Consider the following 16,711-nt stretch of genomic DNA (forward strand, 5'->3'; position numbering starts at 1 on the left):
CATAGAAGAAATGTCATTTGGGCTGGGTGTTGAAGAACAGAAGAGAGGCTTCTCCAGTAATGAGAAGTACTATAAATAGTGTGAATCATAATATTTTGGTGATGGAATTCAAGAGCTTTTTGTTCTGTTTAATCTCCTTAACCTCTGATTCAATTTGATATAATTATGTGTAAAGAGAGCAATGCTAAGAGTCACAGAGTTTAAGAGGGAGGCAACTAAACAACTTTCAAATTTTCCTAGCAGTCCCATCCTACAGATAAAAACAAGTAAGGAATAACTATTTTAAAAATCAGTAATTGGGGGTGCCTGGGTGTCTCAGTTGGTTAAGCATCCAACTTCAGCTCAGGTCATGATCTTGCAGTCTGTGGATTTGAGCTCTGCATTGGGCTCTGTGCTGACAGCACTGAGCCTGGAGCCTGCTTCAGATTCTGTCTCTCTCTTTCAAAAATAATAAATAAACATAAAAAATCAATAATTGATTAAAAAGGAGAACAAAGAGCCTTTACTCATCGAATACTTAACAGTGATAATATACAGTTACAGATTAGTCTTAGAAGTTATGTCCTGTTTAATTCAACGTGACTACTTCTCCAGGCATGGCCCAAGGTGAAAGTCTTTTCAGAACACTTCAGAGAATGGGAAAGAGAGGTTAGGTCCAGGTTGCAAAAGACCTTAAAAGGCAGGTTAAGAAATGTTGACTTATTTGGTCAATGAAAGGGAAGCAATGAATTAGGAGTTAAGAGTCATTTGCCAGTGGTTTGTAGGCTACCTGAGAGATTAAAAAAGTCTGCCAGAGGTAGTTGCAGTGGGAACAAAGGGAAAGGAGTACATACAGAAGAGGCTTCTGAGAAAAGATCAAAAATAGTTGGTTGTCCTAAGTCTCAAAAAATATAAAAGTATTGAAATTATACAAATCATAAACAGAAGGACACTCTGGAAATTTACAAATACATGGAAATTAAACAACATAGTCCTAAACAATCAGCCAATCAAAAAGGAAATCACAAGGGAAATATGAAAATAATTTGAGATGAATGAATATGAAAACTTTACCAAAACTCACAGAATGAAAAAAAGCAGTGACCAGAGGGAAACTGATAGCTATCAACATCTACATTAAAAAATAAAAAAGATCTTAACTCAATAACCTAAATTTCCACTAGAAACTGGAAAAAGAAGAGCAAACTAAAGTCAAGGAGAAAAGAAGAAATAAAGATACGAGTAGGAAAAATAGAGAACAAAAAAATAGAGAAAATCAACAGACTTCAAAAGTTGGCTTTTAAAAAATCAGCAAAATTGACAAAACTGTACCAAGATAGATAGATAGATAGATAGACAGACAGATAGATAGAAAGAAAGAAAGAAAGAAGACTAAAATTGTTAAAATTAGGAATGAAAAAGAGAACATAATATTCACCTTATAGATATTTTTAAAAATTATAAAGGGATTTAATGAAAAATTATATGCCAACAAATTAATCTAGCAAATTCCTAGAAAGATACAAACTACCAAACTAACTCAAAAAGAAATACAAAACATGAATAGAACTATAACAAGAGGCTGAGCTAAAAATCAGAAAATTTTCTAAAAAATAAAAAGATCAGGACCCAGGAAAAGATGGCTTCACTGATAGGTTCTATAGAACATTTAAAGAAGAATTAGCACCAATCCTTCACCAACTCTGCCGAGGGGGCGGGTGTGTGTGTGGGGGGGAGAAATGCTTTCTAATTCATCCTATGAGGCCAGTGTTCTCATACCAAAACCAGAAAAAAATACGATAAGAAAAAAATAAAGACCAAGATTTCTTATGAATGTACACACAAAAATCCTCAACAAAGTACTCGCAAACTGAATCCAGTAGCATATAAAAAGAATTATACTCCATGGCTAAGTGGGACTTACTTCAGGAATGAAAGATTAGTTCAATTTAGCAAAATGAGTATAATATAACATATTAATAAAGTAGAAAAACCCATTATGATCTCAGCTGAAATGAAACATTTGGCAAAATCTGTTCTATTGGTGATAAAAATAATCAAGAAACTAAGAATGAAAGGGAAATTCCTTGGGGTGCCTGGGTGGCTCAGTCGGTTGGGCAGCTGACTTTGGCTCAGGTCATGATCTCACGGTTTGTGGGTTTGGGCCCCACGTCGGGCTCTGTGGTGACAGCCAGCTCAGAGCTTGGAGCCTGTTTCAGATTCTGTGTCTCCCTCTCTATCTGACCCTCCCCTTCTCATGCTGTCTCTCTCTCAGAAATAAATAAAACGTTAAAAAAATTTTTTCTTAAAAAAGAAAGGGAAATTCCTCCACCTAACAAAGGGAAACTATATGGCTAGCTAACCAAATGCTGCAAGACTGAAATCCTTCCCCAACCTGACATCAGGAACAGAACAAGGATGTCTACCACTGCCACTTCTTTTCAACACTGTACTGGAGATTCTAACCAAAGCAATTAGGCAAGGAGAAGAAAAAAAAAATCAAATGCATATAAGAAAAGTAGAGCTATCTCTATTTCCAGATAACCCAACCTAATACAGAGAAAGATGTCTTCTTTCCACACAAGAAAACTATTGTTGCTAATAAGTAAGTTTAGCAAGGTTGCAAGATACAAGATGAATATACCAAAAAAAATTATAGATTCTATCAAAATTTTAAAAATTTGTACCTCAAAGACTTATCAAGAAAGTGAAAGGATCAGTCACATGAGGGAAGAAAAATTTGCAAATCATATAACCAATGAAGATTTACTAGCCAGATATATAAAGAACTCTTACCATTCAACAATAAAAAGATCACTCAATACAGAGAGCAATGATTTGAACAGACATTTATCCAAACAAGATAAATACATAGGCAATAAGCATATGAAAAAAATGTTCAACAATTAGTCAGCAGAGAAATGCACATCAAAACCACAATAAGATAGAACTCTGCATCTGCTAGGATGACTATAATCAGAAAGATGGACAAGAACAAGTGTCAACAAGGATTTGGAGAAACAGAACCCTCATATATTGCTGTAGGAGCATCTTACAGACACTTTAGGAAGCACTGTGGCAGTTCCTCACAAAGTTACACATAGAGTTATTATGTAACCCAGCAATTCTACTCCTAGGTATATACCCAAGAGAACTGAAAACAGGTTCATAGCAGCATTATTCCTAATAGGCAAAAAGTAGCAAGAACACAAACCTATGTCTACTGATAAATGGATAAACAAAATGTGTTAGATCCATATGATGAAATATTATTTAGCCATGAGAAGGAATAAAGTTTTGTTATATGCTACAACGTGGATGAACCTTGAAAACATTATACTTAGTATAAGAACCAGACATAAATGGCTACACATTATATCATTCCACTTATATGAAATATTCAGAATGGAGACATATTAGTGATTGCCAGGGAGAGTGGGGATTGATTGATAACAGATAAAGGGTTTTTTTTTTTTTTACAAATAGTTTATTGTTAAGTTGGTTTCCATATAACACCCAGTGCTCATCCCCACAAGTGCCCTCCTCTGTGCCCATCTCCTCCCTTCCCTCCCACACCGATCAGTCCTCAGTTTGTTCTCAGCATTCAAGAGTCTCTNTGTGGTTCCATACAGATTTTAGGACAGTTTGTCCGAGTTTTGAGAAGTGTGCTGGTGCAATTTTGATTGGAATTGCATTGAATGTGTAGATTGCTTTGGGTAGTAATGACATTTTAACAATATTTATTCTTCTGACACATGAGCATGGAATGTTTTTCCATTTTGTGTGTGTGTGTCTTCTTCAATTTCCTTCGTAAGTTTTCTATAGTTTTCATTATACAGATCTCTTGTATCCTTGGTTAGGTTTATTCCTAGGTATTTTATGGTTTTTTGTGCAATTGTGAATGGGATCAAATTCTTTATTTCTCTTTCTGTTGCTTCATTATTGGTGTATACAAATGCGACCGATTTCTATACATTGATTTTGTAACCTTCAACTCTGCTGAATTCTTGGATCAGTTCTAGCAGGCTTCTGGTGGAGTCTGACGGGTTTTCTATGCAGAGTATCATGTCGTCTGTGAAAAGTGAGAGTTTGACTTCTTCTTTGCCAATTTTGATGCCTTTGATTTCCTTTTGTTGTCTGATGGCTGATGCTAGGACTTCCAGCACTATGTTAAGCAACAGTGGTGAGAGTGGACTTCCCTGTCGTGTTCCTGATCTCAGGGGGGAAGCTCTCAGTTTTTCCCCATTGAGAATGATGTTAGCTGAAGGCTTCTCATAGATGGCTTTTATGATGTTTAAGTAGNTCTCTCTTTTCTTTTTGAGAAGCCTGGCTAGAGGTTTTTCAATTTTTTTTTTAAAAAACCAACTCTTGGTTTCATTGATCTGTTCAATTGTTTCTTTGGTCTCTATGTTGTTTTTTTCTGCTCTGATTTTTACTATTTCTCTTCTTCTGCTGGGTTTGGGGCGTTCCTGTTGCTCTGCCTCTAGTTCCTTTAGGTGAGCTGTTAGATTTTGCACTTGCGCTTTTTCTAATNCTATTAAAGTCCCCTGATATTAGCACATTCTTATTTATAAGATTGTTTCTGTTTGTGATTGTTTTAAATATTTAGGTGCTCAAAGGGTTTCTTTTGGGGGTGATGGAATCAGTGGTGATTATTGCAAAAACTTTTGAATATATTATGAGCCACTGATTTGTACACATGAAAATGGTAAGTTTTATGGTAAGTGAATTATATCTCAGTTTAAAAAAACACAGCAATACATTGCTTATGGCTGGAGGCAGTTTGGAGGTGGTAAAGATGTCAATGATAAGCAAGAACAGAAAAAGCCAAAGTTTTCAACTTGGCCTGGGAATGGTCCAGAACAGGAAGAGTCTCTGGTTTGGAAGAAAGAATAAGCCTTGTTACAGAGATACTGACTGACATGGCACTCGCTGGAGACAGACAATATAAAATTAGCAGCAAGGGCCTAGAACTCAAAAAGCCTAAGATCTTGAGACAGATAAGACCAATGAAATCATAACACTGTCAAGAATACAAAGAAGAACAAACACCTCAGTGGCCTCTATTCTTAGGGATAGTAAGAATAAGTACAGTCATTAAAAAAAAAAACAACAGATTAAAAAAGAAACAGTGGCACATGGGCCTAGAAAAATGGGTTTCAAGAATGCAGGGGTGATAAACCATAGCACCTGCTGCATAGCAGTAGAGGATGAGTACGCAAAGAAGATACTTCGGTTTCAGGTAGATGTCATAATTAATCATTTGCTAATTGTTTCTCCATTGTGGTGAGCCGATGTTCTGCCTTTTAACCACGATAAACACATTCTGGCTCACTATTTAAAGTATGGTCAGAGTGTTGTTTCCTTAGAATTAATCAGGAAGCATCAAGAGATACAGCTAATCCATCTACAACTCTCAGCAAAAGTTTTCAGTAAAGGTGTGTACTCTGCTCTGTACTTTGACAGCCCAATTTACCAAACTTTACAGTGGTGATGTATTCCTGAGGTACAACCCTCAAGTAATAGATCAAGAAAATGTGTTTGTATTCTGTTCTAAGAGGTCATTTTCTTCTCTGTAATTATGGGGTTTCATTCTACACCTCTCATCTATTTGTTTCATGTTAACTAAATACTAATATTAAATAAAAGTCTAGAGTTCTTTCAAATAATGGCAAAGAATTTGATTCTAATATAGTGGAAAAGAAAAAAGATAAAGGAAAGATTCAGTCTTAAACTATCAGGATATATTTCTAAATAACTTCTGGAAATCATGAACCTGTGCTGGACTTTCATGCCCTCTATTATCTGCAATTTGACCTAATTTTAATGTCCAATTTATAATAACATAATAACCCACAAGAGAAACAGATTTCCTGTATTGCTTCAGAGCAAATTGTCTAGCACCTAGATCAATAATTTTCATATCCAGATATTCCATTCTGAAGGGTCAAACCAAGATGATGTTGAATTATCATTTGAGAAGTCTAATCTCTCAATGTCATTGTAAATTCATTTAAAGACTATATTTCCTCCATCTAATCATGCTTTAAACTCTTCTGCATCCCCAATCCAAAAGCAAAATGAAAGAGGTACAGTGCCTTATACTTATTAACAGACGTCAAATAAATATCTAGCAAATGGATTCGTTGATAAGCATTCCTCCATTGTATTCAACCCCACTCTCAGAGCAGTAAGTAGAAACCAAACATTGAGAGAAGAAAGCACTATAACCATTAGTTCCTGCATCATCTATACTCTGAAGGACATCTTCTAGATAGACATTACAGACCAAGGCAATTAAAGACATTATATTTAGTTCCTGAACAGGAATAACTACAAATTTGTTAAAATGGGATTTTCTAAATGCATTTAAAAAATAGTTCCCCACCAATCACATTTTTAAACTCATGTTTTCCTCCATGAAACTTCAAAACTTTACATTTTAAGTAGAGTTTCTTTGGCAGATTCCATGTGTTTCATGATGATGGTCTGAAATATTGATAGCTCTAATGCATCCTGGCGATTATGAAATTCTTCTATATCAACTAAACGTAATTTTCTGCAAGAGATAAAAATGAACAATAATTCAGGCAGGAGGTTTTCTTGCATTTAATATTTTTGTTAACTGATCTCCTCCAAATAGGATATTCCTAGGTGTATTAAAATTTGTGTTTAATAAAATATTTTAAAACCTGAGATTCTAAAAATAATTTTAATTTCAAAATAATTAATGTAATTAAATTCAATAGGAATACACTATCATGAAATGTCACTGTGGAATAGAAGAGAGTTGAAATTTTTATTTTTGCTTTCAAACCAAGACAATTAAAACAGGAAAAGGGGTGAAGCTCAAAACTTAGAAATCTCCTAAAACAAAAATTGCACCCACTGAGAAGAAAGCAACCTTGGATTGTAGGGTGTCATGTTGTGGGGGAGTTCTCAAACCTAATTAAGACCTACCGTGTCACAATCTTTTGATCCTGTCTGGTTTTGATTTTTTTTTTTTAAAGAAAACACAGTGCTTATTCTCATCAACAGTTCTCCACACAACTCTCTTTCTGACTACAAGGCTAAGAATCTTTGTTATACATGGTTTACACCTTTAAGGTTTTCTGTTGGGAAAACTGGACAGCCACATGCAAAAGAATGAAACTGAACCCCTATCTTACACCATACACAAGAATTAACTCAAAATCGATTAAAGACTTAAATGTAAGACCCGAAACCATAAAATTCCTAGAAGAAAACAAAGGTGGTAAACTCCTTGACATCAGTGTTGGCAATGATTTTTTTGAATCTGATGCCAAACGCAAAGGCAACAAAAATGAAAAATAAACATATGGGACTCCATTAAATTAAAAAGCTTCTGGGGGCACCTGGGTGGCTCAGTGGGTTAAGCATCCAACTTCAGCTCAGGTCNATACAACCTAATAGAAAAAAAATCTGATTAACAAACAGGCAGACATTTGAATAGACATTTTTCCAAAGACATACAGATGGCCAACAGGTACATGAAAAGATGCTCACATCACTAATCATCAGGGAAATACAAATCAAAACCACGATGAGATGTCACCTCAAGCATGTTAAAATAACTATTACAAAAAAGATAAGAAATAACAACTGTTGGTGAGAATGCAGACAAGAGAGAATTCTTGTGCCTTGTTGGAAATGTAAATTTGTGCAGCCACTATGGAAAACAAGGTGGAGGTTCCTAAAAAAAAAAAAAAATAGAACTACCATGTTATTATCCAGCAATTCCACTTCTGGGTATTTATCTGAAGAAAACAGAAACACTAATTCAAAAAGATTTATGCACCCCCATGTTCACTGCATTATTTACAATAGCCAAAACATGGCAACACCCTAAACGTCCATTGGAAAATAAAGAAAATGTGGTATACATACACAGCAGAATATCATTCTACCATAAAACAGAATGAAATCCTGCCACTTGAGATACCATGGATGGACCCGGAAGGCAAGATGCCAAGTAAAGTAAGTCAGACATTGGAAGACAAATACCTTTATGATCTCACGTATATGATGTCTAAAATAACAAAAACTAAGCTCATGGATATGGGTGGTAGTTGCCTGAGGCAGGGGCTAGAGTGCAGTCAAAATGAGTGTTGGGGGTCAGAAGGTACAAATTCCCATTCATAAAATGAGTAAGTCACATGGAAGTAATGTATGGCATGGTGACTACAGATAATAATACTGTATTACATATTTCAAAGTAGCTATGAGAGTGGATCTTGAAGGTTATCAACAAGAAAATTTTTTTATTTATGAGGACAGATGTTAACAAGACTTGTGGTGACCATTTTGCAATATATATACAATATATACAAATATCACATCATTACGGTGTTTACCTGAAACTAATATGTTACATGTCAATTACACCACACACACAAAAAAGAATTTTCTCTGGCAGATAAATGGAGATGAAAGAACAATATTACTTATTAGTATCCTTGTGTTATTTACCTCAGTTTAATTACAGATTTCTTCCCTATTAGAGGAAACTACAATTTAATTTACATGTAATTATGTGACTTCTTTGTTATCTGAAAGATCGCAAACACTATCAAAAACTTCATTTAGTTTTTAATTTTATTTAGAAACCAATGTAAAATGCTGGGGAGTAAACAAAATCCATTTCAAACCTATTTCTATTCTCTTCACAAACTAAAATCCTCCCTTAGATTATAACATATTTAGCATATAACATTGATATTATATTAGGCACAAGGTAGGTACAACCATTGCTAGAGCACCTTTGGAAAGGTGTTAGCCTGGACAACTGAGCAGTGTCATGTTTTAAATAAAAGCACTTCTAAAATCTACCATAACAGCACATAAACAAACATAATCTGCATTCTCTTTATGCTTCTTGGTCCATGTCTTCACCATGGCTTTTTTGCTTTAAAGCTGTAGCTATTACTTAGGGTACAGATCTATGTGGTGTGAAGCAGCATAGAGTAAGTGTAGTTGCTAAGGGCAGAATTCACTGGAATTAATTTTGCCACTCAGCCACCAGACTAATTTTCCCCACAATTCCTTAGTGTTTGATCTGAGAGAGAATTCTAGAATTCTAGGCACACATCTTTGAGGTTTTGAAATTGAAAGGCCTTTTCATGTGTTTTAGAGTTCAACAACTTTCCATGAAACCTCTGATAACATCTTCCATTTGGTCCATTGTCTGAATTGTTATGAAGATGAGAAAAATACGACCAGACACTCCCATTCTCTCAAGATGATCCCAACAATAACCTACCAGTAGAATAGTAGTTTCACCCACTGGTTTAAGACTATAGGAAAAGTAAGGAAAAAGATGGCTCACTATGCATTAGCTTGAACTTGGTTAGCTAGAGAATAATGTTAGGTTGTTAGGTCTCTAAAAGTTTTATGAAGATGAGTCCTCTAAGTGCTGAAATCTCTTCTTCATCTCAATTTTCTATTAATAGAACCAAATAATGGGCCAAATCACTCAGACTCTGAACCCTAGGACCTACTCTAAAGGAAGATGCCATATGATGTTCATCAAAGGTTGAAACACACCTTGACCCTTGGATCCATCACTGACTTCAAACAGGAGAGATTTCAACAATCCAGGCCCAACACTCCAGACTTGGCACCAAGTCAGCCTCTGATTTTGTTCTTCTGATCTCAAAGTTAGTATCACTTCTAAAGGGACTGAGTCATCTTCCAAATTTCACTGAAGTGCCTGCATTTCTCACTTGTTTCATGAATTTTTCCTTTTCTTAGAAACACGTTTTGTTCTTGCCAGTCCCCCTCCCTTGTTACATTCAAAACACTACACCCTAGACCATGTTCTGCACTTGTTTTCACTTAATACTTCCTGGACACTTCCCACATTAGCGCATTCAGATTTTATCATTCTGTAGTATTCCATTGTGTGAATGAATATACTATAACTTATTGAAATGGTTCATAATTGATAAAAAAAACCTGGAAAAACCAAGTATCTATCAATAAATGCCAATACATACCTTATACCTATATCATTCCCTACATTTTCAGGTGTATCTTTAGGCTAATGTCTTAGAAGTGAGATTGCTGGATTCAAATGTAAAAAAAATTTTAATTTTGATAGATATGGCTGAATTCCCCCTCAAAAACGTATCCATTTCTCCAAGCCAAGGTGATGTCAGTATGTTGGAATTTTGCCAATCTGATAGGAAATAGTAGGATTTCTCACTGCAGTTTTTATTTCAATCTCTTTCCATTTCTCTTGTGAGTTAAACATCTTTTTAATGCATTCAGGAGTGACGTAACTTGTATCTTCTGAATCCTTCGGGTAAGTGAATCCAAAGTGTTTTGATTTAGAAATATTTTCTTGGCCTCATCTTCGTCAAATTATGAATTTTTTAAAAATCTATTTTATATTTTAATATAAGCTTCACTTTCTTAAACTTCTTCCTTTTACATTCAACTACTGTAATTCATATCCTATGATAATTTATATATACACACACAGACACATGTGTCTTCATATATACATATCATTTTTCAAGCAAAAATACCTGTGTGCTGTGTAGGTGATAAGTGCATTGCAAATGCTGTCTCTGACATTAAGTGGGTTCTATAAATCTAACTCCTGAAAGACATGAACTTGCACATTCCTATCTATAGAGCATCCCCTTCAAGTTTCCACACAGGCATTTTTACAGTCATTCAGATGATTTGTTATGTTACCATTCCCTAACCCACTGCCACACAGAGATGTCCTATATTTTCAAGACCTGCTGAGACTCAGGCCAAATGACTGTCACCCAGAGGAAAGATGCTCTGTATATTCAACACTAGCTCCTACTCCGAGGAGCAGTACTCTTGACTACCCACCACTCAACATTCACCTAGAGAGCAAAAGTGACTCATGTCTACAAGGGCAACTTTGGAGTTGGTAAAGTCCTCTTCCTACCCATAGACATCAAAGCTTCTTTCTCATTTGTCTTTATCCTGGATGCCCTGAGGTTTGCTGCAGTTGCTGTTACTAATACCTCTGCCGCCATGAACATGGACACCAATTTGGGGCACATCCATTCTTCATTGTGGTTTGATCTCTGCTTTGTAACTTTTTCTTCCTTTTACTCCTCTTAGTTTGTCTCTTGCATCCTGACATCACCCAACAAAGTCTAGCCCTTTATGGAAAATAAGAGGCACTGGAGTGTGGCTTGCTAGCAGCCAGCATGTGTGTTTTGGCAGCTCCATCTGTGAGTGGATATAAAAGAAAATGGGTCTGGCAGTGGTGTGCAAATGAAATGTATTCTTGTCTATCAGCGTCCCTTGTGAAAGTGATACACTACATAGTAGGACTTCATAACTGCATGCAAAATTATATCATGGGTCTTTCCAGGAAGAAGTATGTGAGCCCCATTATCCAGAAGACAAGAAATGAGGAAAACACAGGCAAGGAGACCACCTCGCCCTATTCCCAAAGCCAAATTCAAGTGGACAAGAAATCCACATTATGATAATGAAAAGCTGAAAGGATGCCCTTTCTAACAATCAGCAGTCTGGCTAACAAAAGTCATTTTTGTGTTATGTATGTGCGTGCATGTGTACGGATACACGTGTATTTGGTGATAGGAAATATCCCACTATATGGTTATCATGTGTCTTTGGCTGGGCTGGTGAAAAGAAGGGCAGAGGTAAGGAAAAGAAAGGCTGGTAGAAGTCAAGTAAAATTTAAAAAGACTGGACATAAATATATATGATCACATTTACAAGTTTATATAAATTTACATGTATCTGCATCAAAAACTAGAATCTTTAATTTTTTAATGTTTATTCATTTTGGAGAGAGAGAGAGAGAGAGAGAGAGATCACAAGCAGGGGAGGAGCAGAGAGAGAGGGAGACACAGAATCCGAAGCAGGCTCCAGGCTCTAAGCTGTCAGCACAGAGCCCAAAGCAGCACTCGAACCCATGAACAATGAGATCATGACCTGAGCCGAAGTCAGATGCTTAACTGACTGAGCCACCCACATACCCCTAGAAATTTTTTTTTAAGAAGGCAGAAAGGGACAGAGTGAAGGAGGTAAGGGGCCTTGGACACCACATGTCATTTTTACCTGTGGTAAAACAGGGAAGACAAGGGGGTGAACTAGAGAGCTTATAATCAGACGGTGGCCAAGCTCAGGCAATCCTGGATGGCTTTAATTCCTGGAGCTGACCTCAGGCGTAGGGTGAGAAGAGGCATGCTAAAGATCCTAACTTTGGAAAGAGTCCATGAAGTTGGTCAGTGAAGTGCCCCTAGCGTAGGCCCAGGGCTTTCCCAGGGGGAAGACAAGAGCTGCCTTCTGCAGCAGCTCTTAATGCACTTCTAAAGACAGCAGCTTTCCTTTGGCTGGTTTGGGAGGCAGAACACATGCTCATTTATGTGCCCTCCTGCCTGCAAACAATCCACACAACAAAACCCAGTTGACCTTGGAAAGCAAGTCGCTTGTAACCACAGCTGTGGTTGTGGCCGCAGAAATCGTTGCGTAGGGGTGAGTGAGAATAGGCTCAGGCCACCTTGGAGACAAGGTGCCATCTCCTCTACCATAAGGCAGGGCCAATCCAGGTGCTGAGGTCCCTCAAGGGAGGCCTTCTTTAAGAAAAATATACACCTGTATTACTTTTGCGTATGTTACGAAAGCCTATGTCCACAGGTGCATGTTGCTAGGATGCCCCGCAGTGCCTTGGAAGAGGCCGTACAAGGGAGGGAATATGAAGCAGGGGCTTCTAAACTGTGTGACCACCTGTCCTCAGCCCTAGGACCAAGCACGTCAGCTCCACAATGCCCACCAGCACCCGTCTCCAGCTGTGCCATGCACTTGCTACATTAGCTGCGCTGTCCCCACCATGACAGTGTCTGAGGTGATGCATAATCTCTAGCAACTTCAAGACCCAGGAACTTCAACTCATGCTATTCAAGTGGGTAATATTTACTAGGTTTCTATGCCATTGTAGAAATCGTTCCATATATTGTTCTGTGGGATTTAAAACAAAGCATGACATGGCAATGAGAAAGAATGAAATCTGGCCATGTGTAGCAACATGGATGGACCTTGAGGGTGTTATGCTGAGCGAAATAAGTCAGGCAGAGAAGGACAAATATCATATGTTTGCACGTATAGGAGGATTAGGAGGAACTTGACGGAGGAACAAGGGGGAGAAGAAGGGCGGAAATGGTGGGGGAAAGGGAGAGAGGCAAACCATGAGAGACTCTTGAATGCTGACAAAAACTGAGGACTGATGGATGTGGGGGGAGGGGGGGATGGGCATGGAGGAGGACACTTGTGGGGATGAGCACTGAGTGTTATGTGGAAACTAACTTAACAATAAGCTATTTGTAAAAAAAAAAAAAAAAAAGAAAGAAAGAAAAGAAAAGAAATGAGGAATAAGGTAAATACAAAAAAAAAAAAAAAAAAACAAAGCTTCACAATTCAGCCTGTTGACTATGATTACCCCCATAAACTATGTGTGGTAATGGGATATGGGATGAGGGGATAGAATTGGGTTAGAGGTAAAAGGCAATGTTTGTGTTTTATCCTACTTCTACATTGCTGATTTAAAACCATGTTTGAATACTGATGCTAAATTTGTGGTTTATTAACGTGTAGTTAAAATAGTAAGAGAAATGAAGGTGTTGACAAAATAGTTTTTATCACTCTTTAAAAAAGAAGCTCAATAAAGCCACAAGTACTCACTTAAAAGTATTATGCCACAAATCTAGGAGAGCCAACATTGTAGGGTTTATTGCATTCAAGTGATCCTTGATATAATTGCTTGCAGCTAAAAAAGATTTCCTCCAAGGTTTTGGAAGAATCTCCATTCTGAAAACAAGGAAAAAAATGATTAGTTACCTTTCAAAATTATAACCAAGTATTGTTATAGTGTCCTTTCTGAGTAATAATGGCTTCATTTTAATAAAAAGTATGATCTATCCATGCAGTAACAACAAACACATAATTATGTATTGAAATACATATATGCCTGTTTCTCTTTGATCATTATGAGCTATTTGTGGACTTGATCAAGTATGTAAAGGAAAAATTAGTGATCTTCTATATTATAGATGCAAGTCTATGTGCCCCTGGTTGGCTCAGTCGGAAAAGCATGTGACTCTTGTCTCGGGTCACAGAAACCGAGGCAGATTTTTTTCGTAGAAGTCTTAAAAGAACTTCAAGACACTGAATGTTTAAATTTTTGTTGTTTTTTCTTTAAACATTTTAAGTATGTAGTCCAGCCTGCCTGTGGAAATACCCTTGAACTTAACCTCTGTTAATGTATAAAGGCCACTTCCCGAATCACTAACACTAATGTCCTTATTTAAAGACATTTACTTCATAACAGCTATGACTTGAATAGTCCTCCTTAATATATTAAGGATTCGCCATGTTCATCTTTGAGTATATTTAAACATTTACATTTTATGCCTACAATTTTTTATTCTCAGTAATTTTCAACACTTAATCTTGTTTTATTATATAGTAAGCTTAATTATCTTTTTCAGGTATAGTCATACTACCTTTACAGTTACAAAAGATGAAATTTGTCTTTCCCCAGGAGAAGAGCTTTTGTCCACAGAAGATATGTTGGAAATGGTGACATAGATTTTCATTGCTGCTATAGGAAAACAACCTGAGGCACTTTCAAATAATATGAAAGAGGGAAAAACTGAATTGTTTACTGAATCATAAAAATATAAGTTCTATTCTTTAAACTAAGAGATTTATTCTTAAATGTTAATTATTTTGTGAAAATATATAGCTAGTAGGTATTTCTATTATATGTTCTATATTTTAATCTATGTAACAAATTGCAGTATACTCCATATATGCATATTTTCTGCAATGTTTGCACTGTTTTTGCGCATTCCCATTGCCATCAAGCTTTTATGCCCCTATTATATGTGAAACCTGTGCTAGTAGCCATGGAAATACAAAGATCTGTATCAAGTTCCTTCACCAGGGTACTTATGTTTTACCCACATAGATATCCATCAGTCTGACTACACATCTATTCCTAGATTTATAAATGTAACATATTAGGGCTTAAATACAAAAATATAATAAGAATTCTCAATTGTATATGAAGTACGTAAGTTATAAGCATGCACATGAGAAAAATATAACCAGTGTATGAATATATACACCTATACAGGAATGGTCACATGATCAATATTCTTAGGGAAACTTGATCACTTACTCAGCACGATGGGGTAGAAGTTCATCTGTTTTTTTATCATCATCTTTTTCTCTAGGATCTTTTAAAACAAAATCAACTATAAAGAAAGTTGAAATGTTCTGATAAATAACCTTATATTACTTACAGTATATTTCCAAGCAAGTGCAAAACTAATTCCACTAAAATCAATTATTTAAATTATATTCTTAAAAAATAATGGAGCAATTTGTACATTTATGAATATAAAAATATTTATGAGAAAAATCTGTAATGTCTGTGCCTTTGAGAGTATGTGTTCCTATAACAACGTATCCCTATTATTTCACTTGAAAATAATGATTGCTTTTAAAATTACATTTTCCTTTATAGCTATTCCACCAAAAGTAGTTCTCATTGAAGGTCAACAATACAATCATAGTAGTTCCCTTTCACTGAGGAAACATACATATTGTTTTGTTCTAAGTTACATAAAACAATCCTGTTATCAAAGCAGTAAAGGGAGCTACACTTCGGCTTCTATCTTTTGTGGTCGTATTAATTCACAGTTAATTCTAATTTTCCTGCCTGTCCTTTAAGATGCTCTAAAATGCAAATGTGTTATCACCCCTCTGCTGGAAATCCTTTGGTGGCTCTTCTTTAGCTCTGAATGCTTAAAAAGACCCAGAAGTCCCTTCAGATTCTAGCCCCTTCCTAAACGCACCCTATTTGGGCCATCATGACTACTCGCAAGCCTGGAAGAGGTTTTCATGTGTGTCTTTGGCTGCTCACACCATTTCCTCTGCTAAGCACACTCCCTAACATTCAGTTTGTGTGTCAGGACGATTTAGGCACATTCAGAGTTCTTCCTACCAAGTCAGGCATGAGTGCTTCTCCCTTACAGCATGTCCTCTGTTTCCCTCCTCACTGTGTCTGCTGCTCTGCTTTGTAATTAGTGATTTGTCCATCTCCCTCATTACAGGATGAGCTCCTTGGGGGCAAAGATTTGACTTTTTATTTTTACACTACTAGGACACTCAATAAGGGCCTTAAATCCAATGAATGCTCTCCTACCAAAAAGGTACCCGGACAACTCCAAAACATGATGATTTCTCCAAATTTGAACATGGCATCAATTATATCAGGTTTATAATCTCAACTGGAGAGCTTTTTAAAAAAAAATGTTTATTTTTGAGAATGAACATGTGAGCAGTGATCAGGGGAGGGGCAGAGAGAGAGGGGGATAGAGGATCCAAAGCAGGCTGCCGCTGACAGCAGTGAGCCCAATGTGGGGCTTGAACTTACAGACTGTGAGATCATGAGCTGAAGTTGGATGCCCAACTGACCAACAACTTTTTTTTTTGTAAGTACAGATTCAAAGGTCCTGCCTCCAGAGATTTTAGTTGAGATGGGTTCAGAAATCAGGATGTTAAAAATTATTCTGATGATGAGATCAGCCTTAGAATCTGTCAATCTATACCAGGAATCAGCAAACTTTTATGTAAATGGCTTGATTATAAATATAAAAATTATAAATATTTATTACTTATAATAAAT

The 16,711-nt window shown here is 36.4% G+C and overlaps 1 protein-coding gene across 1 annotated transcript in view; it reads right to left on the minus strand.

Moving 5' to 3' along the window:
• DNAH7 (dynein axonemal heavy chain 7) overlaps positions 1-16,711 on the minus strand; it is a 245,938-nt gene that overhangs the window by 197,696 nt on the left and 31,531 nt on the right. The window contains exons 8-10 of the mRNA XM_077745812.1: positions 15,200-15,275; positions 13,699-13,824; positions 6,419-6,538 (exon numbers count right to left, since the gene is read on the minus strand). Coding sequence (XP_077601938.1) covers positions 6,419-6,538; positions 13,699-13,824; positions 15,200-15,275 — 322 coding nt within the window. The remainder of the gene's footprint in view (positions 1-6,418; positions 6,539-13,698; positions 13,825-15,199; positions 15,276-16,711) is intronic.

Source organism: Crocuta crocuta, unplaced genomic scaffold, assembly GCF_008692635.1.
Source record: "Crocuta crocuta isolate KB4526 unplaced genomic scaffold, BGI_CrCroc_1.0 scaffold564, whole genome shotgun sequence".
NCBI classification, from domain to species: Eukaryota; Metazoa; Chordata; class Mammalia; order Carnivora; family Hyaenidae; genus Crocuta; species Crocuta crocuta.